The following is a 25,325-nucleotide window of genomic DNA, read 5'->3' on the forward strand; positions in this document are numbered from 1 at the left end:
GAAGAACTAAGTTTGTCCTGAACATAGAAGGGATGCTACATGTTTACGAGCCACACTTGCACTCCGAGGGAACGTAAAAGTACTTTATTTGATGAAAGTTGACGACTATACTTTTCCAAGGAGCGATTTCGGTTACTATTACGCACTCGTTTTGGAGGTGGTGTCTGAGCGGTACGCTAGATTGTTTCAACACATTTGCATCTATAAGACCCATAACTCCGTTTTAGTCCTTACTCATACAATTGTTTAGGAAGGTATTGTTCAATTACAATAACCTGCTCTTTTCCTTCTTCTCTTAGCGCATCACAAAGTAGATCCTTTCTGGTGATTGAAGGCTGCGTTTGGGAGCGCTGCATAAAATGATCCCAACCGGCGACGTGTTATCATGTCGCATCTCGTCTGATGTTTGACACATTTGAAGAGAAGGAAACTGGAGGTGGACATTCAAAAGTCTGTCAAAGCCAAATAATCCGCACCACCCGAACCTTCCTCGTTTTCTTTACTGGAGTCCGAACAACGACACCGCCGGCCAGATGCAGTTTCGACTCTTCTCTTTTGCCCTGATCATATTGAACTGTATGGAGTACAGCAACTGTCAGGCGCCGTCGCACCGCTGGAGAAGAAACAAAAGAGGTAAAATGAGGTTAAAGTATACTTACACCAGCCACATCCAGACAGTGACTCTAACAGATGGGAATAGGTTTGGTGCAGCTGACATAAGGGTCAGCCTCCGTATGGGCATCTTAGCGAGCGCACCTACATCTCCATATTGATGAAAGCAGTTTCTAATTCATAAGCACAGATCACTTTCAACACGTTATGTCAGCGTCCTCACAGTACTTTCACAGATGTTTTAAAGACCCACATTTAATGCGTAAAGCGTGCGTAAAATTGGCAACGAGCGCATTTGTCAGAATTAATAGGAAATTGGCTGCTTGTCTGAAACCATCCTATTACATTCAACAATAAACTGTGGTCTCTGATATTATGGTCCCAAAGTGGCCAACAAAGGACGCCCTGTTTTATTTCCACGTGAAACTGATAAAAGCTGCTGTGTATTTGAAGGAAAGGAAAGTCGCTGGATAAATTGATACTGGAGTCACCTCTTTTCATTTATAAATTGTAGATTACCACTCCAGCCTCAGTTAAGCTGCTTTTAATTGATCTCATAACCATTTTGAAAAGTTGGGAGGGGTCTGCATGACAGTCGCTGCTCAGTATAGGCGAGAATATAGGCAGTTTTGTGGGAGATCAGCCCTTTTGTAAATACACTGGAATGAATTGGGAGACAGCCGGATTAGGAAAGTTACCCCCTCTCTCTTTGCTGAGACCTGATCAGATCAGTGACATAACACGCAAATCCTCCGAGTGACCGTGAGACCAGACTGGTGTGTAGGCCATTAGTGGGTAGTAATGGTAACCGACTCACAAAGTTACACTATAGGAGAGAAGTCAGGGGAGTGGGTCTTGTAAATTGTAAGGCAATCACAGATTTAATCATATGCGCTGCGTGCCAGGGGGAACCTCCACACTCTGTAAGCCCTCTACTGCCCATCTGCAAATAATCAGCCAGTCACTGCGAGGTATTGGCACACACACGTTTTTCAGCCCTTCTGTGCATTTCTTGGTGTGATCTTGTGCAGCATTTAAGTCCATTTTCTTGCTTACTTTTTTGGAAGGCATAAAGGCTGGTATTTTGGAGGTAAAGTTAGAGTTTCTGTGCATTTTAGAAGCCAGGTTGTGTGAAAGAGAGGGCCAGAGTAAGACAAAAAGGAGTGCTTATACCACTGGATGAGATCAAAAGGTTAACTTATACATTTGACCCCAAGAAGAGGTTTAGGCACCACATAAGCTATACATTGTTTCAGCGAGTTATGTGGACGGATGTTACACTTGTCAAAGTAATCCAGTGCAAAAATGTACAGGTTTCACTGTGCTCTCTCTGTACATGTGTGTATGCGTTTGCTGCAAACTTTTGAGCCAAAAGTGCCATTCTTGCAAAGAAGTGGCAGTCAGCCAAGAGTTTTTGGTATTTGCTTACTTCCTTTATTTATCATGGTTATATTGAAAGAAGCATGTGTAAGGGATCCATTGTCCAATAGCCCCAGAAATGCCTGAATATTTTTCTAACCCTCAAGGTTTCTGTGACAGCTTTATATACAGTCTGTCTGGCATGCACAGGGAGCTATCCAAACCATTCAGGAGTGTTGAGACCCAGACACATCCCAAAAAACTCAATTTGGCCTCAGTTTGGTCATGTTTTACATGTAGCAAAACACAATATAACTGACTTACCCTTTTTACATGCATGAGTGAGCATTTATGGTTTGTACTTAGTCAAGTGTCCAGAGCTGTCGATGCAATTATAATTAGAATATGTCTGAAAGAAGAAGGGAGAAAATATTTGAAGTGGAGCAGATAGTGATCGCTGTGTGGTTTTGAGGGCAGATCTTGTCTTGCTGGCACGCTACATGGCATGACCCAACATCTCATTTGCTTGTGGTTATATAGGTGTAATTTTGAATTTAAAACACATGGCAAAATGTATTAAATTTGCACCTCTTTATTCCTTATCCTGCCCACTTGGAACATGGATATAATGCCAATGAGGCCTGCCATGAGATCGTATGGTGTAACTATGACACTATGGTATAACTTTCATTTTATTTTCTGGCTAATGATGCCACCTGCTGACTACATAAAATCAGGCTTGAGTAGCAAATGTTGCCTAGAGGAGTACATATAAGCAGTGGGCCTCCAGATGTTTGAACAGGTAATGGGTACGTAATAGCAGTTGAAGTGGTGAAAAGTTGCCATGTGATACCGTTAACTCTACCACATGTGTGTCGCAAGAAACTGCAAAGCCAACATTCAATTCCCAATAGGAAACGTCTTGTTTAAGATCATTTGCAAGTGTGTAATCCATTACTGCATACCACATTCTCCAATGTTTTTAAGGACAAAAGTTTTAGATAAAAGGTATAGGGCGGAGGCAGTGGGGTTAGCGATCCTTGACATTTTGCATGGTGAGTTACCAGGCTACGTGATTTATTTATGATTTCAAGGTCCACAATATTGTGTTGTTTGTACCGATAAATGATTGATGATAAATTTGTGGGTAAATAACATGGGGCTTATTGCATCCCTAATTCAATTTCCATTATATTTCCTATCACAAATGCATCAAATGACTTGCAGAAATAGACAGAATAAACTGGCTGTGTCCATTGTCCTTTGTTTCATTATCAAGTGGGAAAAAAGGGAAAATAAAGTAAGTTTAATTTGTACAGGACACCTGTATTTTTTTTTTGAGCTCTACAAATCACATTTTGCTGTCCACCAAAGCCCTGCACGAAGTCCCAGGTTTGAGGGTGTAAGTGTTAATGTTGGATCACGCTACGTGCGCGCAATATAATACGTTGATTAAGTGCCTAACAGGGAGGAGAAGGAACACTCCAAGAAGCTGCCTTTGCCACTTTTGCCTTTCGGAAAATGTGAAAAGGCCTTACAAAGATGGCATGTCTGTTAACAAGGCTTTCTCACATGATGCTCCTCTAATCCAGGTGATGGGAGCACTGGATCCTGACCGTTTTATTCCATTAGACCCCAGCTTTACGGGCGACTCGTTGTCTCTGTGCCAGGGGCTGTCCAAAGATTGATCGCTTGACAGAATGCTGAAAAATGATCTTGCGTTTGACAGTCATCTGTGTTCTTAGCTAGCTTTTTTTTTTTTCTCTCAATTCTGGTCAGGGGGAAACCGTTGGGATAGTGGTGTGATTGGGGGTGTTTTAGGGGATGAGGAAGGCATATTTAAGCAGATCAGCTGGAAAAAGCTGAATGTGAACAGCATCACCTGAGAGGGATTAGAGAGAGCTGAGACTTGACCTGAGCCTCGATCTCCAGCGTCAAGGAACAGAGCTCTGTGTCTTTGGTCTCCCAAGCCAAAAAAACACATCGCCCTGTACATTAGAGCAGTTTTGCTTTGTGGCATCTTGCCTTCTCTACACATCAGTATACTCTTTTGATAAAATATGTAGATACAATCTCCCAGCTAAAACTAAGTGCTTGGAAATTGTCTGACATGATAGAAAACATTTTTTATTTTTTTATTTTTTTATTTCGAGTAATGCATAAGTTGTGTCTTTGGAAAAGTTGCTTGACAAACTTGATTTCTTGCCATGTTTCCACTATAGAAAATAGAGGAGTAAATGATTAATGCAATTTCTAAAGAACTTTGAGTCTCAACAAGAACAAGAACTGCATTAGAACAATACATACTCAAAATGAGTGATGATACTATTTTTAAGACCCTTACATTATAGCATTTAGATCTGTGCATGGATTTCACAGAGAGTTTCTAAGATGGATTAAAATAAATTTTGCAGGTGCATTTTTTTGACATTCACCTGGCAAACACCTTCTACCCCATCTAGCCAATCACAAGTCTCGCCTGTGTATGTCCATTAGAAACAATGATACTCTTACACACACGCTGTATTGATAAATCACATTAGTCTGACCCTGCCAGAGAAAGACTAGCTCCTTGTTTGACCCACTAACCCATGCATGTCGATCCCGGCCTGTAGTGCGACTCCTGCTCCAAGTCACAGCGGTATCAGATGTGTCTGCTGAAAGGCGCCTCAGTGTGCTCGTGCCATGCTACCCCACTCGGAAAGCCCACCAGAGGAAAAAACAAGCAGTGGCATGAACTTTCTACTGGCCAGAACCACACAGGGATTCTTTCTTTCCCATGTGACATTCAGGGATGAGCTGGCTCGCTTTTCTTTGTTTTCTCAAGGAGAGAGAGAGAACTATTTCAGTATACCTTGTCACAACTCCAAAATACAGTAACATTGAATAAAATTATGGATAATTTGCCCCTGTTTCAGTGGATGGTGTTCCTGATCTTCATTCCTTTTGGTTTTTAGATTTTTCCCTTTGGGGTCGCAACAGCAGCGGCTTGCATATTGATTTAGAATATGTTTTATGCACCCTGCCCTGCTGGCTAGCTTGTATGTATAGCACACCGGCTTGTTGATTGGACTGATCCAGATTTTTCAGACATTGGACAGTTTTCTGAAGTTAAGTGCACTGTGCTAACAACAATATTGGACTTTCAAAAAGTGTAATGTTGGCATTACATCGAGTATCAATCATAAAATAACATTACAAAGTAAACATTTTTGAATTGAGTTACTGAGTTATGTAGCTGTCCATAGAGAAGAAATGAGGCCTGGAGATTAAACTTAATTATAATATGCTAAATTAATATGTCTCTTAACATGTTGAGTGAGGGGCACCTTAGGCAATAATATGGAATCAATTTAGTTGCTGCATTAACTAGTCGAATAATTTGACATCTGAGCGCTTGCTGCTCTTGTTTTGCTAAGTCAGTGTGCGTGCCGACTTGTACCTATTTTGCATCGATTACAGCCTGGAAATGTGAAACCCAAAGAGATCCCCTGGAGAAAATTCAGTGATGTGTGCTCAAATAAACTCCCACTCTTCGCTTTTATGTGGCTCAAATTATTCTTCTTTTTACCCTACCTCAATGTGCTGCCATTCAAACAATATGAAGACATTGGGTACCACTGTAACTCCTGTGCCCACCCCCTAACACTCGACAGATGGACTACCCCCCGCCCCTACTCTTTTATGGGACCTCTAATTATGCTTACATGCCACATCAAAATCAGGCCCAGCATGCACTGCCTTTGGTATATGCAGAGGAAGTGAGCTACTCAGATGCAATAAAGCCTCCTACTGCAGCTTGTCTGTAATTTTTGGTTCAACTGTGGACAAACGGTTGTGTGCCCCCCACTGTTACCCACACTGACTTAATTGGAATTTTAATACACAAAAAATAAATATAACAGAAATAACTAGAATAGACTGTAGTGCATTTGATAACAAAAACAGGATTATTGTCACCAACAAAGGTCATCAAGGTACGTTTGTAGTATTGACACCCAGATACTAATCAATATTGAAACTAGCACCAAAACTCGATGTTTATTTGAAAAAAATATCACACAGATAGTACTTCCTGAATCTTATATGGTAATGACTAATACTGAAAATAGTATAAGAAATTACAGTACACTACAATATTTGTTGATAATGTAACTCAGTTGTATACAAAAGTCATAATTGAGATGTATTTTCTGTGTATTTGCCAGCCACACTTCTGTTACAGCTTTGTTATGGTTTGGCAAAGCCTGGGTTTGATATTGGTAATTGTGCACCATAGACATAACGAAGGCTTGCCAGTTGGACTAGCTGGGACAAGAGCTCTGAATGCTGCAGTGGGTTGGAGTTGTGATGAGGCCCATGCCGATGCTTGTGGTGTGAGGGGGAGGCTGCGCAGTGCAGAAGCTCCTGGTGTGTTTTTAATCAGGGACAGGCCTGGGAGTCATTTTCGGGACCCGGTGAGTTGAGCTCATTGTCTCTCTAACTCCCTCTGTGGAGAGTGCAGGGGGGACACAGACGGCAGCATAGCGTGCATGTCAGATGTAAAGAGGTCTCGGAGGGTCATACCTTGTTGATTTATGTGGCCACAATAGTGAGAGCACATAGAGGCAAAGACATGGGAAGAGAGGCCACGCAGATCAGTCCTGCTATGATTAAAAGTGACGTGCGTTTGTCTGTTATCGGAGGAAAGCCATAAGTTTGGAAATCAATCTTGTAATGGAGGCTCCACTGTACACTGTATAGCCTGGAGGCAGCAAAGTGTATTACTTGTGCTGTCAGAGTTGTTCAGGCTCCTACACAAATAATGTGCAACTTGTAGGATCAGAAAGCCTCCTCAGCTTCCATCCAGGTCTGTCTCAGCTCAACTTTCCTCTAGTGTGGAAAATGTACAGGACATCTCTTTGAACATGCATTATACCACTGTGTACAATTTTCCGTTTTACCTCTGCCAGTTCTTCCAGCTTCATCTTACAAGTCACACCCCACTGACCACTGGAAATTACACTAAATCAGGTTCATGTTTTGGATCCAATGACATTACCGTTACCTGACTGTCCTCTCAATAATTTCAGACTAGCATTTTATGAAACAGCACACACTGCCATATTTTGGTTGTAATAAAAGGAAAAAAAAATGAATTGATCGCATTGTGCTGCACAGCCTCAAAAATACATTCAATGAAGGTCCTACATTTGATACTTTGCAGCTGATGTCATCAACATTTTGTGGGGGTGTGACTGTAGGCCCTGTCTGAGACTTAAGTCTGAGCTTTATTTTAACACTATATGGCCGTAAAGAACTGACTTAGCTGGAACTACAACAGGTGAGCTTATTTTGTACTATTAAACAAGTCCCTCTTAAATAACATTACAGTCACAAGCTTGCTAACATTAGCCAACAGTTTTTCAGTTGGTCACTCTCACCTTTTTGTTGAAAATGAAATACCTAAACAGGACCACGAGCACTCATCACAGGCTTCTGAAATTCTATTTTTAAATGCATTTTATATTTTTTCCAGACTTTTCAGAATATCTTGAAACATTTTTTGGCAATGTGCATTGTGTCCCCCTCATAACTGCTGAACATTAGACCATACACATACATGTAGACCATCCCTAGCTTGATGTTCCTGCAAAGTATCAATGGACAATATACATTTGAAAGCACACACACATATATATATATACATGCACATCTAGCAATGTAGTTTTTGTTATGATAATATTTTGGCACTGAAACCCAATTTAGAAAAACATTTAAAAAAAGATTCTGTTCATATATTTGTGCAGTTTATCTTAAAACAGCTGTAGTGTTTTTAGACAGAGGCATGACACCACCCAGTGCATTTAACGTTTTTGCTTGTCTTTGTGGGCAGCATTTAAATTGCAATTTCCTTCTCTGAGCCCAGGGTTTTCCTCTGAGTTAAAGCTAACCCTGTTTGCTGTAGTATAGTGCATAAGTGGCCAGTCTTCATGTCATTGTGGTCGTATAGCTGTTGTTGTGTTGTGTGCATGTTTTGTCTGCATTATAAACTCCAGCGTGGTTTCCCTCTCTGCTTCTGCTGCCGGCCACAGCTCTCCCAGCACTACTGTGCACATGTCAGAACACAAATAAATGTCCAATTATAGTCTAAATGCCTGAGTAATAAATTATGATTTATTTAAAGTATGTGACGCGTTATGTGGGGACTTGTCAAATGGGGCAAATATGGTGGCTTTCTTGACATGTTAATCTTTTTTGTTAAGACCACACAGGAAGATGTCAGAAATGAAGGCATAAGTGTAGAAAAGTCCATCAGCATTGGTAACATTCTTGACTCATTTTGCCTGTAGTTATGCACTTGCATTACATCTTGGCTCACCCTGAACTGGATATTATTTTATTTGGACTGGGGCCAGAAGCTGCGGCTTAAGTAATGTAAACAGCTGTCACCAGCAGGAGTCATAAGTAATAGGTATCTGTGGACAGGGGTCACTTGTAGTTTACATGTTTACCACCTAATGGCTTCAGAGATGGTACTGCCTTGGTGCAGTAATGGACATGGAGTGTCATGGACGATTTAGCACTGGTTATCATCATCCTCACATACATATGAATGAGAGGAACTATAGGACTGACTTTGAGATCATGGTTTTCTGCATTAGACAATTTCAAAAAGTGATAGAATTTGCAAAAAGCACCTGGCATGGGCTGTCTGTGGGTTATAATATACTTATACTACTGATACCACCCAGAGATTTGGATGCTGTTCACTACATCTCCATCCAAAATGCATTTTAATCCCCATCTATTCTTGTATGCTTATCTTCTGCATACCATTCATGATGTCTTTACATCAGAAGAAAACACTAAAATGATTTCAATCAAAAATAGAGCTGGTATGTACTATGTTGAAAGGAAAAATTCTTACTACTGTTGAACTTGGAGCCAGCAGTCTGCTCTGCTTTAGTCCTGGCAATGCCAGTGTTCAGGTGGTGAAGGAGCAGCGGCCAGGATTTTGACACCTGCTAAACAGTCCAGGCTGCCGTGTGCTGCTAATATTCACCTTCAACGCCTCAAATGAACTCCTTTGTGTTGGATTTATATTTTACTACTCTCTTATAAATTGTGGAGTTTCTTGTAGGAGACTGATATTAATGCCACTGATGGTCTGTACATAATGTTTTTTGTAGTGGTCTTAGTCTTTTCACCAACATGAATCCAGTGACAGTGCATCCAAATGACTCATAGGAAACAGTCCTTCGTTGAAAACAAGTGAATTTGAGGTAGGTTCCCGTCACAGCCCTAACGTCAATATTGGATCCAGGCCACTGTTTGGAGGGCTAGAGAAAAAGTGCTTTGATGTTTGGGGGTTTAGTGACAAACAGCATGTGTGAAAGTGAGCCCAGGTCTTTGCCATCTGTCCCCTGTGGTGCAGTCCACTTTTGACCCTGGCGCTCACCTCAGATCTCCCCGCTGCTGCAGGAGCGTGAGCTTGTATCTTGTTAAAGGGTTAATGAGGTAGAACTTTGTAGGAGAAGTCCACATTTTACAGATTTAAGGCCTGAAGAAATACTAGCTCTGGCAGATTTCATTTTGCTTTCAGTCTCAACTGTTTTGTCTCCATTTGTGAAGCTAAGCCTTTTGTATTTGCAGAGTGTGGTTGGCAAAACATAAGGGTTTCCTTTTCTCAGTTCTTACTATTATTGAAATTTGAGTTTGTTTAGGTAGCACTATTTACTACTGACACCTGGTTCTCATAAATTGGGTACAAACAAAACCCAAAATGTCAAATGGTTTGCTTCCTTTTGTACATTTTCTTGTACACAGTGGGTATTTCTAGCTTGCCAGTTTTTCTCAGTGTTTTCCCTTTCTGGACAATTATTTTGTCTGGTCTCCTACTGTTTAAAAGCAAAAGGCAGCAATATGTTAAAGTGAACACATATCACGCAAAATAATGGGTTTTGTCATTGTAAGCTCTGTCAGAGTTGTATTTTGGGTCTCCACTGCACAGGTAAATAACGAAGGCTTCAAGGAAAACAGATTGGGAACCATTGTATTAGAGAAGTACATTTTTAATCAATTCCAAACCAGGTGTTTCTTCATAGCCCATGTAGTCAAATGTGACTGTTTTGCTTGACACCTGAAACAGCAGGCCTGATTTCCTGCAATCCAGCTGCCATTTAAATGTATAAGCAGAGTATAGTTCTGCATATGGTGATGACATGTAGAGAACACTTTGAACAATTCGAGTTCAGATAGGAGAGTATAACTCATAGTAAATGCGGTGCAAATATGTGCAGCATGCCCTGGGACTTGACTGATGTTACCCTGTGATATCCTGTGCTCTGAAGGGAAACCCATAGCCTGCTCTGTCTGTGAGTGACTGACTCAATTACTTTCAGCACACTGAGCTACAGGTGTGGAAATTAGGTGTGAGTTTTATGTCTGATAAATTAACAACATGTGGCTAATCGGACCAATGCCACCTTCCCATCTATCCCTTTTTGACTCCTGAATACTTTTTACTCTATATGTACATTTGGTCAAATGATATTACTCCCTGCTTTAGTTTGACTGAATAGATAATTCATGTTTCTTGAAGAGCACCACTTCAATCAAATGTGATACTGAGTTTATCAGTATCAGAGTAATAGTTTTTAAGTCATATACATATATTTTGCCCTTATGGCATGATGAAAATTTGTTGTTGCTTTCTCTGTTCTTTTAAAATATTTTCACTCACACTAGTTTTTTATCACACAGCATCACGAGGTGGCTCTTTGCCACACTGTGTCCTCATATAGTTGTTTTTGTCTTACCTGACTTAAATTTTATTAGTTACAACAGCCTCTTGGGCAGTTCAATCATACAAATCATGTTCAGATGGTCAAACAACAAAAAGCTGTAAAAGAGTGTAAAGTTTTATTATTTGAACCAGGTCTATATTTTATTATGTCTCCTCCTCAATGTTTGTGCAATAGCTCATGATTAAATTTGCTTTTAATGTAACACTTTGCTGTGTTTTGGAAGATTTACAGTTCTCTTACTCTTTTATTCCTACATAAATAGGAATTACAACTATTCAAATTACAAATATGTTTTACAGAACCTCTGTTTATGTGGGCTCATTCTGATGTATAATAAACTGAAGTAGTAGTTGTAAAAAGAGGCATGAGACTAAGATTATTGCTTATTTACCATTAGTGCAGTACCTGGGACCTGGGGACATGTGCCCTCAAGATATTGTGATGGTATTGTCTTGGATGTCTCCCTATATCTAGACTATTTTTTGTCTGATATCTATGTGACCCTCTATGCACATCAAATCATTTCTCACAACTTAATAGACTGTATAACTTGGTTAAATATGTGTTAAAATGTAATAATGTAATTGTAGACCCATTTAGTTTAATTTTAACTTGAAGTAGCTCTCATCTTGTGTCCACTGCTCTAGACACACTGGCAACGTCACCAATGAGACCTGGACCAGGGCAGCTACGCACAGCAATGGCTCTGTTTTTTAATAGAGAATTTCAAAATTGAAAATGGGCATAGGATATATATTGACTTACTAATATACCAGATTATAACAATGTGTTGTACTGATGCTGATTGAAAAGATAACACCAATTACATGATTTTGATATATTTAATGTCTGCTATGCTTGTATCAAGCATAAATAAATAGGATGAACTGTATTTTCTCCACAAGCCTGAATAAATGCTGCTTTGACATAGAGTGAAATGCACTGGCAGTGTGTCCAGGCAAAAATGAAAACAAAGCAGCCAACCAGCCACCCATAATCTGCTCTGAGAACCAGTCCAAGATATTTACAAATAAAGTTTAATAAAGTTGTATTTTGGGATTTTCCCTGTACTAAAACAAATGGTGAACCTTATTTTGGTATTTTAATTGTTTTGGTTGAATTGTTCCAAAGATGTTGACCATGGCTGGAACAGCGATGCTGTTGTTTTCAACAGAAAGTGGACTGTAAAACCATTTTATGGGACCACAGCTCAACAGTGAAGACGCTTTGCTTTTGCTTGACCACCACATCAAGGTCATTCCCTTGCTTTTTGATTTTTACACGACCATAGGGCTTTCCATGTCAGTTTTAAGTGTCTGTCAATGAGACTTTAAGTGTGAGAAGAAGAACCCATGGGGTGGAGTTTGTAAAAATTTAAAGGAGATAGTATCAGAGAAACAGATGCGTGACTCAGGACAGTGCACGTAAGTCATAATCCACCGTAAAGATTTCAATAAGGAAGTAAAATTACAATACATAACATGATATCTAAGCGCATATACATGGAAGGTAGACAAAAATGGTTCAGTATTAATTTAAAATAGGTTTAATAGTCAAAGACAATGAATTACATAGTTATTGTGGAAATGTCTTTGACTGCACCTCATCCAAGTCCAGTTCATCCAAGTCCAGCAATAAATTGTGAAGTCTACTGTAGCTGCTCTATGTGAGTTTACTAACTCTTCACCTTGTTCTAAATTTCATTTTGTGTTTCAGATGTCCTTGTTTTGCAGTTTTTCACTTAATGAACCATGCTATAGAAATAGTTGAGATCTTTGGCTTGACACTGAATGTGTTCTCTCTTCTGCTATATATATATATATATATATATATATATATAATATATATAATATATATAATATATATATATATATATATATATATATATATATATATATATATATATATATATATATATATATATATATATATATATATATATATATATATATATATATATATATATATATATGAATGTGTATGTAATGTATCCGATGTGCTAGCAGTATGAACTGTTAGAGTGAACCTGGAGAGAAAGTAAAACATTGAGGAGTTCCATCTGGGAAGAATAAGTTGGAGGTAACTCCCAGATATGTTGTGCTAAATTAGAGCTGAAATGAGGCTGTAGCTCACAAGGCCGGTGTAACCCTATGGCACCCCTGTTTTTGCTCCTGGTCTTTCTCTGTAGCTCTGAGCTAAGTGCCACTTCCAGATCCGTGACACATCCAGCTCTGAAATGCGGCAGGTTTGATGTCATTTTTCCGTCTTCTAGTCTTTAACAAGCTCGGACCATGTAGCTCTGTCGTGGGGCCAGGCAGTTGGTGAACTCTGGGTGCGAGGGTTGACACTTTTAGGCTTGGCTTTCAGAGCAGCACAAACCCAGACTGTTCAGTGGTTTGCTTATTATGGTCTGGTCCCAGCCTCCATCAAGCTGCTGGCTGCAAACCTAACATCCTCAAATGGTAAATGTCATAAGAATGTGTCAGTTCTCCTCTCTATATTACAGTTATATACAGTGTTGTAGTGAGAAAAGTGTGTACTGTATATGCCCTTCTCTACAATGTTAAGAGTAACTGGTGGTTGGGTGCATTCACAGACAACGTTATTAGATTTACATACCATGGACACTTGGAAAAATGTGACGATGGAAACGCTTGTGTTGAAGGCTTTGTTTGGCATTGTTTAGAATTTAGTGCTGCCTGCTGTGATATGTTCACTTCATTTTCAGATGATTTCTATGATACATAAACAACAAATACATACTTTTCTTTAATGGCTGTGTTAGGCGGGAGACAATCGTACTTATCGAGTTTGTCAGTGGTCAGTGATTGTCAGTGGTCATATTAGTGACAGTTATTGTAGTATTATGAGTTGTCTATAAAAGTCTATGTTTTTAGCTCAAAGTAACAAAAATCTACCCCAATCTGTTTCTGCTTCAGATAAAAACATTAATTTCCCCTCCGTTTGCTTCGGCTGTATTTGAAGTAGGTGTTTCAGACTAGGTCTATGGCTGCACAGTAGTTGATTGTGTGATTAACAAGAGTAAAACGAATCTGTGAATGTATTACCTCAGACATAGCTGCTGAAGTATATTTCATTATGGGATTGTTTTGGCTCTTGATAAAAGAGGAAATAAACGCTTCAGCCATTAACTTTTTTTTTTTTTTTTTTCCAGCAATGGTGCCTGATTGATGGATTATACAGATTACTCAAACATGCATGAATCCACTAAATATAACTTGATACAACTAATGAGAAATAGAAACAATTACAATATGGTTAAAGGCTATTAAAATAGATTTTGCATAATTTGTCTCCTTCAAGTTCTCATTAATCTTTATATATAGGCACAGCATCTGGCCATTTTTCCTCAAGTCTTAAATACCTTTAAATAAAAATGTCAGTTTTGAAGAAGCTAAAATTTGTAAAGTGGTATCACTTTTCAGGAGTGACCAGCAGCCAACTTGAATAAAACCCTATGTAAAAGTGTCTTGTTCTCAATGTTAAGTTTGCAGCTTTTAAAGACACACAAAAATTATCTGCAATTTGCCTTGTTAGGGTTTTGGGTTGCAGTGCATTGGAGCGAGTCGACGTCAATGATTTCACGGTGAGCTGTAGGTGAGGGGAAAGCAGGAAGTCCGTGGGCAGTGGGAGGAACCGCCTCTATAGTAAGGTTTGGCAATGCTCTGTGTAGTCAGTCACGCTTACTTTGGACTCATAACAATTACCTGAGAACAAATTTGGAGTTCACTCTAGCTAAAATTAGACTTAATTGGGCCCATACCTATTAAACCAACAGTTAACTGCAGTATTGTGATGTGTGTCATTGTTTGCAGAGAATGTACCAATGTGTGGTACTATACAACATATAGGAACTGTATATAGTCTCTAATGGGCTCTGAGTTTTAAGAAAGCACTCCAAACACAACAGAACATTGGTCTCCAGTGCTCTGGTACACAAGTTTTTCTCATTCTCAGTATATAGACAAGCCATGTCACAAGCTCAGAACCTCCAGAATTCCCTCACTGAGCTGCAGTGGCTGCACTCGCACTTGTAATTGACTGCAAGTGCTGGGGTTTAGTTAGTGATGATTTAGAACAGAGACCAGTCTTTCAAACCAACTGGATTTCAGTTTCAGTTCTCTCAGTTTCAAGACTCATTTCTAATTTCAGATGACAACTTGATCATGTCCAGTGATTTTTCTATCTAAGAATAAATCAGCATTGTAATTGCCATCACTAAAAGCAATATTTGATTTAAAAATGCCTGCCTTGTTTGTTAATTTCTTCTTCTACTACTTGTGTAAACCACCATATTTAGTTTACTAGTTATGGACCATTTATTTCCCGCACTGGTCAGTTTTGTTCATCAGATGTTGATGACTGGGTCGAGACCAGAAGGAGTGCAGGCTGGCTGTACCACTCCACTCTTACTCTTTTGTGTCACATGTAGTATTGATGAATGAAGAGGAGGATAATGATAAGATCTCTTGACTGTTCCTTTGAGAGAGCTGTGATGGTTTTGGGTACAAGTGACAGAGTTTGTTACGCTTTGGGACTATGCACTGAGCAGACTACAGAGATAGTCAGATGGACCCTTGCTTTTGTCAGTGCTGCGGCCTGTCAGAATGGGAAGTGCGGATTTGTGTCGTTCCACGCTCTATGTATTCTGTGGTTGTAACTGTAAACGCCACTGGTCCATCGTGTGAACTGACTCCTCCAATGTGCATTCCATCTCGTGTTTTGAAACATATGCATGCTTAAGTTTATATTCCTGAAATTTCGCCATGAGCACTTTATGTGTGGCTTTCATCCCCATCTGTGTCACTTTAGTTTCAGTTTGAACAGTGGAGGAGATGAGGCATCACATGTCAGTTTTGTGGTTTCAGAAGCATGTGTCAAAACCTAATTTATGGGAATGCCATGCAAAGTAACAAGGTCTATGCCACCTTATAAACATACAGATGTTGTTGAGAGAAAACTTCATACAAAATTAGGTTACGCTGGAATGATACATAGGCAGATGTGAGAGAACTGTACTATGACTGGAGTAATACTAATCCACATATGAAAAAGTCCATATAAAACTAAAGAATGTTGCAGTGATGCATAGACTTAACAGGTAACACTTAATAATAACACTTTATAATATTAATAATAATAATACCTCCTCAAAAACATACCTGGAGTTGTGTTTTGTTTCAGTCACACATGATTGAGTAATCCTTTATTATTAGTCTGTCTCCAAAGTGCAAAATTCTCTGTTCCACATTGTGATGTCATGAAGTGGTAGTTTTCAAGTCAGCAGCTCTTTTTACCTTTAGTTCAGTAGAGACAGGCAATTCCAGGTTTGAAATGATCAAAAGTGAAGGTGTATGGAGTTTAAAAACACAGTGGAGAACTTTCTGCATTACCACATGATATCATAAGGTGGAGTGTTTTTGGTTTAAGAGAAGAACCCTAAATATGCAGTGTTTGGGTGTTAAACATGTGTGAATGAAAAAAAAATACAACTCCAGGCATGTTTGTGATGAGGAAACAGTATAACAGAGATCACAAAATAGTAATAGTAATATGGGCCCTTTAATAGCTTAATTCCTAATATTCTCCTTAATATATACTCCTTAATTATGTAGTTACTGAGTCTGAATAAGTATGCATAAAATATTTGTTCATAATCAATAAAGTCTTTCTTCATGCTTTATTAAGGCTTAGGAATGTTTAGTTATTTTAAATAGTAGCTACATAAAAATATTGTGGATACAAATCTGGCCTCCTTCAAATACTTATTTCTAGAGATTGAATTTTCCAGTCCATATGACCAAATGTTTTCTTTAAGAGTGGCTCAAACCTGCTGGCCACTGACAGATTGATGTAACGCGTAAGACATCGTGCTGCCTGTGTCGTCTTGGTTTGTGAGCTGGTCGGCGCTGCAGTGAATTGTGGCCTCTTTCCTGACATACCTGTGGCCTGAACTTCCAAACCTTTCCACAGACACACATAAGTTAATCTCCTCCGATCTGCACTGCCTTCTCCCTTCCACCATACTCAGCCGCTTGCTTCCACTCCACTTTCCCAGTCGCTGATTCCAGGATGTGGGATCTGCCGCGTTCAAACAGCGTGTGATTATGTTATCCTCAATCACTGTTCATGGCGAGATTAGCAACTGGCAAAACAAATGTTGGACAACAAAGATTATCCGAGACATTTAAACCAGACTCATAAAAAAGGGCTTTTCTGTGATTGTAATATCCTTGCTGACTGAGACACCAGTGAGCTACAAAACCCACAAACTTGATTCATTTTTAATATTGTTATTATTGTCAGCATACTGTTAATTAGTAAGGCACATATAGAGTCACTCCAGTTCAGAATGGGCTGGAGGAATAACCTTTCCAGGCTTATAGCTCTTTTATATTTGCCAACTTGGCTTTCTCTTTCTCTCAGTGTTGTGTTCCATTCGGGCCAGAGAGCAGGGAGTGAATGGGACCACGTTAATGTGAATGTCAGTTTGCCATAAACACACCAAGTCTGTATATACTACAGATATATATGGTTAAGTGGTGAGGTTTGGTCTTATGTCGGGGTGTAGTTTTACGCTATGGGAGGACTGACACAATGAAATGTGAGATTAGATGGTTTTGTAAGTATGTTTAAATTTGTTAGGGTGGGTAAAGTTGGTAGCTATACCTGAAAGGACAGTTTTACCTGCTTGTTTCAGGGCTGTTTAGCTTCCATGGCAACAGGTGAATCTTTAGGTTACCAGTAACTTTTTACAACTGAACAAGGCACGATTAACACCTATTATTAAATAAATATTATGCCCCATGTAGTCCCCATTCCAAAACCCCTAAGTAGAAAAAACTGAACAATTAGTTTTAGTTCCTTGGATGTAACCAATAGAAATATCTTTATATTATTGTTTTAATTTGTTTGCTGCAATGTGTCTCTTCTGAGCTGTGATAAATGTCTTGTCATTGTAAACCTGTTCAATTTGAGTGACACATTGTCATCAGCATTTAATTTAGCATTCACCTGGACAGACCTCTGCACATTATAGTGTGTTTGGCAGGGACAAAATATTGTGGTTAAGTCTCCTCTCTCTCTTTGTCTCTCTCTCTCTCTCTCTCTCTCTCTCTCACACACACACACACGCATACACACGCACACACACACACACACACACGCACACACACAAAAGACATGCAAAATTGATGTGTCCAATGACATTTACTGACTGATCTTCACAGGATTTCAGACTGATGCATGCACCGGGCCCACTTAGAGCTCACTTTTGTCTTCGTGAATCTGTTCAGAGAAACCTAATATGCGAATCCATGGCCAGTAATGCAGACTCTGTCTCCCCGGGTTTGTCCATTTAGATACAGCCTGTGTATGAAGCATTGTGGTGGGTCGCTGTTCCCTGCATGATATTCTAGACTTGGCTTACATCAAGTCAAGTGTCTTTTATTCAGAGATCGGCTTTGCCCAAGGACATTTTCCTACAAGCAGGACCTGATGCATTCACTGAAAAATCACTTATTGGAAGAAAAAGTATTTTACTGTTGTATTTGTGCTCACCAACACAAGGCTGGGATTTTGCCAATGTGGTTTGGGTGCTTTTGTCAGATGTATTATCATTCAAGAGGGCATATCTGGCCAGATTTAATCAACATTCACATTCAAAACCAATCAATAGTAGGACGTTGAGAGAATAACCAGAGTTTGCTTGAATGACAAATTGTTGAATTAGACATATTTATGACCCACTGATGTATCCATTATAGGTCATTGTTCTCATCGTGTGTGTGAGACTCCCAACAGTTAGGGCTGTCACATCTAGTTACCTCTATGAGTGAGCGAAGCACATGCATTTTTTCACCAATATAATATCAGTATTAACGATGGCACTTCAAGGTTTAGTTAAAATAAACACACTGGCTTACTAGAGACTGTAGGAGTAAGTAATAAAAGTTGTGCCCCCAGTTCAATAACAATGACAATACACATGGAGTAGTTAGAAGATATTTCAGCTGAAACTATGTCACAGAAAATATCTTAGCATTCTCATATGGTTCATGTTGTAATGATAAAAGTAAACATAGTTAACCCCTGAGGCTATGTTCCTTTCAAACTACAATGACATAATTTAAAAAGTTAATTTGTTTTGCCGACATTGTACTCATTCTTCCTGTGTCCTCTCTTCTCTTCTAATATTTTACAGCGAGCTATGGAGCGTATCCAATCTGTAAAGGCTGCTCGGTGTGCTCCAGAGACAACGGCTGTGTAACCTGCCAGCCCAAACTCTTCCTGTTCCTGCGGCGTGAGAGGATGAGGCAGTACGGAGAGTGTCTGCAACATTGTCCGGCCGGGTACTATGGCATGAGGAGCCCAGATGTCAACATGTGCTCCAGTAAGTTACAGTCACATATACATCTATTTACACCTTAGACATGTCATGTGGTTGTCTGTGAAGTTAAAATAATAATGCACTGGATACAAAATGGTTATTATTTAAATTTCACAGCAAAACTACTATGATCCTGGCCCAGATCTACTCCTAATGCTGCCCATATGGCATTTGATTGATGAAATGCAGACACAAATTTCCTCACAGGAACAATACAGGCTATTAATATGCACTTAAAAATGTTGTCTTCAGACAACAATTTTAATTCAAACCATACATGTTTATGCCTTACGATTTTTGTATCTCAGATAATTTTTAATTTATTACACATTTCTTAACAAATTAATCCAAGTCATCAGCTGTGTTGATTACCAGTAACAGATGTTTGTTCATAATACACACAATACAAGTAAAATTTACTGTGCTAAAATACTGTAAAATCTGTTTTGTAAAAGAATATTTTACAAAATTCTGCTGACACCCATGGCTTTCACCCTCTCAGCACCTCCCTCTTTGCACCTCATCATCCCCAGACACACATTCACGATCCATCAGCTCTGCCTCTTTCCCACAACACTTGATTTATTGTCAATTATCCAAAGCAGACACACATACTTCACAATTTGAACGGCTCGTCTGTTCACAGGTGGATGTAAAGCAGTTAAGGCTGTAGTCTTGTGTCTCCTGGGATTGTTTAACAGCTAGGGAGAGCCCTGGTTCTTATTTCTCCTTACACCTGCGTTACTAAACATCCCATCGTTATACGAGTGTTTCTGAAAGCATGAAATCCGGGAGGAAATTCAACCAAGATGCACAAAAAGACTAAAGCCAACCCAGCTCCAGAGATTTGTCTCCTCACATTAAGGCTGACATGTAAACCCAAGCCCTCTTTATCCATGCCATACTATATCATATGAATATGTACAATGTTAGCATTAGAACATGAGTGCACTTTGTAAAGTGTCTACTGGCCTTGAGGATTGAGACTCTCGCTAGACATTGTAATTCCCTTGCAGATTTATTTTTTTCTTTTAAATACAAATGTAGATTCAACCATGTATGACCCATGCAGCATGTTGATTAGAATCTCCTTAATACATTTACTGTGAGATGGACCATTAACCTGATACAGCAATTGTTGGGTTAGTCAAATTAAATATATTCTTTAAAGAGCAAGTATTATGTAGAGTAAACTTTTTGGAGCTTCCAACATTGTTCCCTCATCAAAAATATGCATGAAGAGGTTTTAGATGCCATACATGCATGTTTGAGTATTTTATTAACTCTATTGTTCTAACTCTCCGTACATGTAGCTATAAGATTTTTCCAATGCTCCACTCACAAGTCTATGTTACCCATGCTCCCACAAAACAATTCTCCATAAATATATAAAAGAATGATACAAAACAATACACTTGAGCTTTACAAACCTGATGTGATGTGCAGTAGTTTTATTAGTGAACACACACCTGATTATGTTGTGATAATGCTGTGAAAGGGGAGTGACTTTTGACTTAGTGTCAAAAATGAAAGTGAAACTTATAAAACATGTTAATACACATGTTTTTGATGAATTTAGAATTTTCGAAAAAAAAACAAACAATATTAACAGCAACATGGTGATCTAAATATGTTAACACCCACATCTAATACTCCTGAATATAATATAGATGTCTGAATAAGTTAATTTGCTATATGTATGCCAACAAAAAACAATATCAATATTGGGAAATCAGTCTAATCAGTAAATTCATTATTCAAAAATATAATAATAATAATATTGCACTCTCAAAATGAGAGAAAAACCAGGCCCTTTCTAGGTTTAAGTTTTATTGTTGTTTTTTTCAAAAATAATCAAATTTAATTAAATACTATTATTTTAATGATTTGCAGGTTCAGTTTTAACATGGTACATGTGTTGCAAAAATTTTAGTCTTGCATCTGTACATGAAATTTACAAAACAATGTTGCCAAGATAATTATTACATTACTTAGGGGCCCAAGTGTTGATTTTGATTTAACATATTGATTAATTGTGTGTACAGTGCACAAAAGAGGACATGAAAATACCCCTTAATTTTATGCATTAAAGCATATTTTGACCATAGATCCTGAATGAAAAAGACACATTGGTAAATTTACACAGAGCCTGAGGTGTTGGCCCAATGCTTCACATGAAAACAGCAAGGAACTTGAACCCATGTAGTTCTCGGAGCCAAACTTCTGACAAAGAAACTCACATCAAACCTCAGAGGAGCCCCTTCGAACCTTACGGCCCAACACTGTGAACACGAAGAACCCGAGGAGGAAAAACATGCTTTGTGCTTTCCCAATCACCATGAAAATGCATCCTCCGGACTCTTTGGATTATTCAAATGAAAAGCATGTTATTTGAAATCACTATTGTTGACGTCCAGTTAGAAGGAAGCTCTTGTGTTGTAAGTAGATTTCAAAACATGCAATGGATTTGTTGCTATATGTATACAATACTTTTTATTTTATTTTATTTTATTTTTTCAGATTTGAATGCACAGTGTAAGAGAAGGCATTCTAGATTAGACTAGATTGAGATTCTCATCATTTCTAATCATCAATATGTGCCAGTGAAAGCATGTGGTTTGGAGCAGGGCTCAGGAGGAATACATATGACTTTTTTTTATTAAATTGCAACAAGTCTTTATTGTGTATGTTAAGGAAATAAATTTGTTTTTAAACATAAATTCACCCTTGGCATTTACCCCCTTCATGCATGTGGTAAATGTTGGTTCATCAGCATTTCAGCTTTGCAAACATCTTGTTTTAAGAACCATACTTGGTGGAATTGGCTCTAGCTTGCTCTTTTAATGGGAACAAGTGGACAGAGAAGAATGACTCTAATTAACTTTAGTCATTGCAACCCGAATTGTGACTTATTCAGGATTAAGTTGAGTATCCCCCAACAGAAACATATCTCCACAACATAGGGCGATTCTGAAAAGCCACATTAATTTCACCCAATTTTTCCAACTGTAAGAAAATTGGAGGAGAAAGCCATCTTGTTCTATGACAAAATCTTAAACTTTTCTTTGCTAACCACTGTTTCCCGCACTGGGCCACTTTTGACTGTAACCAGTGCTGATGTGTGGCCGGTTAATCTGAGTCCCTTACCGTACAAACCGCTCAAAGAACAACATCTTGTATTGTCACAAAGCATCACATCTCAGAGTGAGCCCAGCTTTGATGTGATCTTACTTTTCTAATCCAGTTTCCTATTTGACCCTTATTGGTCGCTGTGTGCTGCATGTCATTTCCGACTTACAAAAAGCTTTTCACTTGGACCTTAATTATCAGATCTGTCCATGCAGGTTGACAACAGCAACTTGTTGTTGTAGTGGTAGCTGCCTTGTGCTGCTGGCTCAGTCCGTGGCATTACATCTTTGTTATCATGAGTTTTTTAAACACGGTCTCTGAAATCACTTAGAGAGCAGCTGCTTGTTATTACACTGGAGTTTGTCTGTGTGATCTTATCTCATTCAAGAATTTCTGAGGACTCCCCTGGTAAAGGAAAACAAGAGCAAGACAAGCAAAAGGCTTATGCTTTCAGCAGTCACTTTTGAAAAAGTATTTGTAGTGCATCTTAACGTAAAATGTTTTTTTTTTTTTTTCCTCAATAGAAATATTAAAGTTGAATCAGCCTAAAATACTTCCCTGCTAACTCTAGCACCAAAAAAAAGCAAAGAAAACTAAACAAGAACATGCATTGCTCAAAACTCCAATTGAAGGCTTTTCCTCCTTCTGGATCAGAGTCAAGCATTGGTAATATATATAACACAAGCATTTTAGCTAATATGCCGAAATGGCCAAATACTCAGTGGGACAACCATACAGTTTAAAGGTTCAAAAGGTATGTAGACTATTGGGATATATGAATATACTCACTGGCTGAAATTACAGTCTTAAAAGAAACTGCAATTGTCCAGTTATTGGCCCACAGTTCAGTGGGCAAAGTGAGAATTAGATAAATAAATCATAGACAACAACTTTAAGCTCAATTTGTTCTTAATCCATTGTGCAACTGGCCGTTTCCTTGGTTGGTTTTACTATGTGGCACACATAATGAATTTTAAATTTAAGGCAGTGTTCTCTGAGGGGGTTTTCCCTGGGCTGCCGAGAAAATAACACTCTAATTTAGGCCAAAAACAATGGGAACTATACTTTTCCGAAACATAACGTAACTACTGGAATAACTGGAAGCCCATTTACAGCGTGACTCGAGCTGGATTCCAAAGAGGCCCTCCACACAACCCCTCAGTCTTTCCCAGGAGCTATTCACTGACTGTAAGGGAGTAGAACTTTGCCCTATCGTTGCATAATGGTTTCCTGTCTATACATTATATACTTATTTCACTATTTTATGACAGCTGATGGTTGCATTTATACCCATAAACTTCTATATGCAACACAGTGGTCTTATCAGGCACCCATAGAGGCCCCACACTGCTGTCAGTGGGTGTCTAGTCTGTGGAAGATTTGTGGCAACAGTTACACAGAGCAGTGCTTCAAGTAGGGCCAAATGTGTGTGAATGCAGCATAAGCATGTTCACTCAAGTCACATTTTATAATAGCTTTTAACATCCAGTACTGTGCAGAAGTCTTGGTGGGCTGTAGAACACTTGTATATAACTGTAGTTTTAGTTTAGTCTTTAGCCTTTATTTCAAGGAACAATCCACCTAATTTGTTCATTTTAAAAAAGCCTGTTTTGGTTTGATACATACTGGAAGTTCACCTTTTACTCAAGGACTATGGGACGATGACTCTCTACCCCTGAAATATTATATATTTAACTGTTTTCAGGTTAGAATACTGTAGATTCCTTCATATCACTACACAAGTGCCCCAAATGAAATAGCTTCTTGCTTAAACCTCTGTCTGAGTTGTCTTTATGCAATACTATGTTGAGAGGGTCACCATGAGAGCAGGGCAGTGTTCTCAAACTTCTTCCCTCAGGGTACATCACAGACCCCCCAGTGAGGCCCCCTGTCCCAACAACATGACCAGCTAAGCTACATACCCAGCTGCCTTTACCCCTTTGAGCCACATTCTTTATAACACATTGAAACCACTCACTGTTTGCCAACCAGTACGATCAAGGCACAAGATTGCCAATATCCTGGAAGTTTAGGTTCTATATTACTGCTTTATGTGCCTCTGGAGAGTCCACTGTCGGAGGTCATTTCTGTGCCTTGCCAGCTCAAATTTACTTTTTACTGCTTTTCTCATACTAAGGGAAATATGCTACTACATCCCATTGTTGTATTTCTAGCAACTTTGTCACATCAAATTAGGCCTAGAAGTAAAAAATAAATTAGCTTCACCTTCCTCCAGGATCGTTTAGATTTTAAAGAGCAACATGGGACTGTGCTTGGGTTTGAGTTGGATAGACGCCACATGTTGTTGGCATCATGCAAACGGGGCACTGCAAGGAACTACCAGCCCATAGTTGGCAGCGCTGGCTGCTTTCTCTCCTCTCCGTTTCTGGTTCATTCAAGCTCTCACATTTGCACTCTTGCGGGTATTTCCATTGCACACTTTAACCAACAAAAATGTCCAGTTGCTTTTGGCCTTTATACTCTACAGTGGGACTTTTAATCATTGCAGCTTTAGTAACCACACATTCAAATTTGCCACACAATACACTACCAAACCAAGCTGTCCGTTCAGTGGTTCAAAACATAAGGGGTAGGTTTTATTGTCCATTTAAGGCAGAAATACAACATTGCTATTGTCTAAAACCAATGCTAAATAAACATGATATTTTAAAATTGAAACTAAATGGATCATATTTCATCAAAATCCATCATAATCCTGATGCCAGTTACCTTTATTTTTATACTCCCATAGTATAAAACATACCCAAGTGTAAGTGGAAAGCCTGTCTGTTCGTGATCCAGGTTCTAAGTAGGAGATGTTTATGTGTACTCTGGACCAGGTAGGAATACCAAAGATCAGAGAATTTCCATGGAGTGAAGAGTTAGAGCGGGTGTGCTGACACTGCTGCCGTACCGTATCGGACCTGGCGGCCCACTGATTGACAGGAACAAGTCTGGCCTTCACCTTGGCTGCGCTGGTGTGGAATAGGAGCATCCATGTGGAAAAACAGTATGGACAGCACTAG

At 39.0% G+C, this 25,325-nt stretch overlaps 1 protein-coding gene across 2 annotated transcripts in view; it reads left to right on the top strand.

Moving 5' to 3' along the window:
* The first annotated feature begins 419 nt into the window (after positions 1-419).
* The window catches only part of rspo2 (R-spondin 2), a 53,207-nt gene continuing 28,301 nt past the window's right edge, over positions 420-25,325 (top strand). Inside the window, exons 1-2 of one of the 2 annotated variants that reach the window (XM_020937575.2) lie at positions 420-633; positions 18,985-19,173. In XM_020937575.2, the coding sequence (XP_020793234.1) occupies positions 534-633; positions 18,985-19,173 (289 nt within the window). In that variant the 5' untranslated portion in view covers positions 420-533. The remainder of the gene's footprint in view (positions 634-18,984; positions 19,174-25,325) is intronic. The other variant, XM_055164105.1, reaches the window with a different exon arrangement.

The sequence above is a fragment of the Boleophthalmus pectinirostris genome, unplaced genomic scaffold (genome assembly GCF_026225935.1).
Source record: "Boleophthalmus pectinirostris isolate CB_2022bp ecotype Guang Dong unplaced genomic scaffold, ASM2622593v1 HiC_scaffold_6, whole genome shotgun sequence".
NCBI lineage: Eukaryota > Metazoa > Chordata > Actinopteri > Gobiiformes > Gobiidae > Boleophthalmus > Boleophthalmus pectinirostris.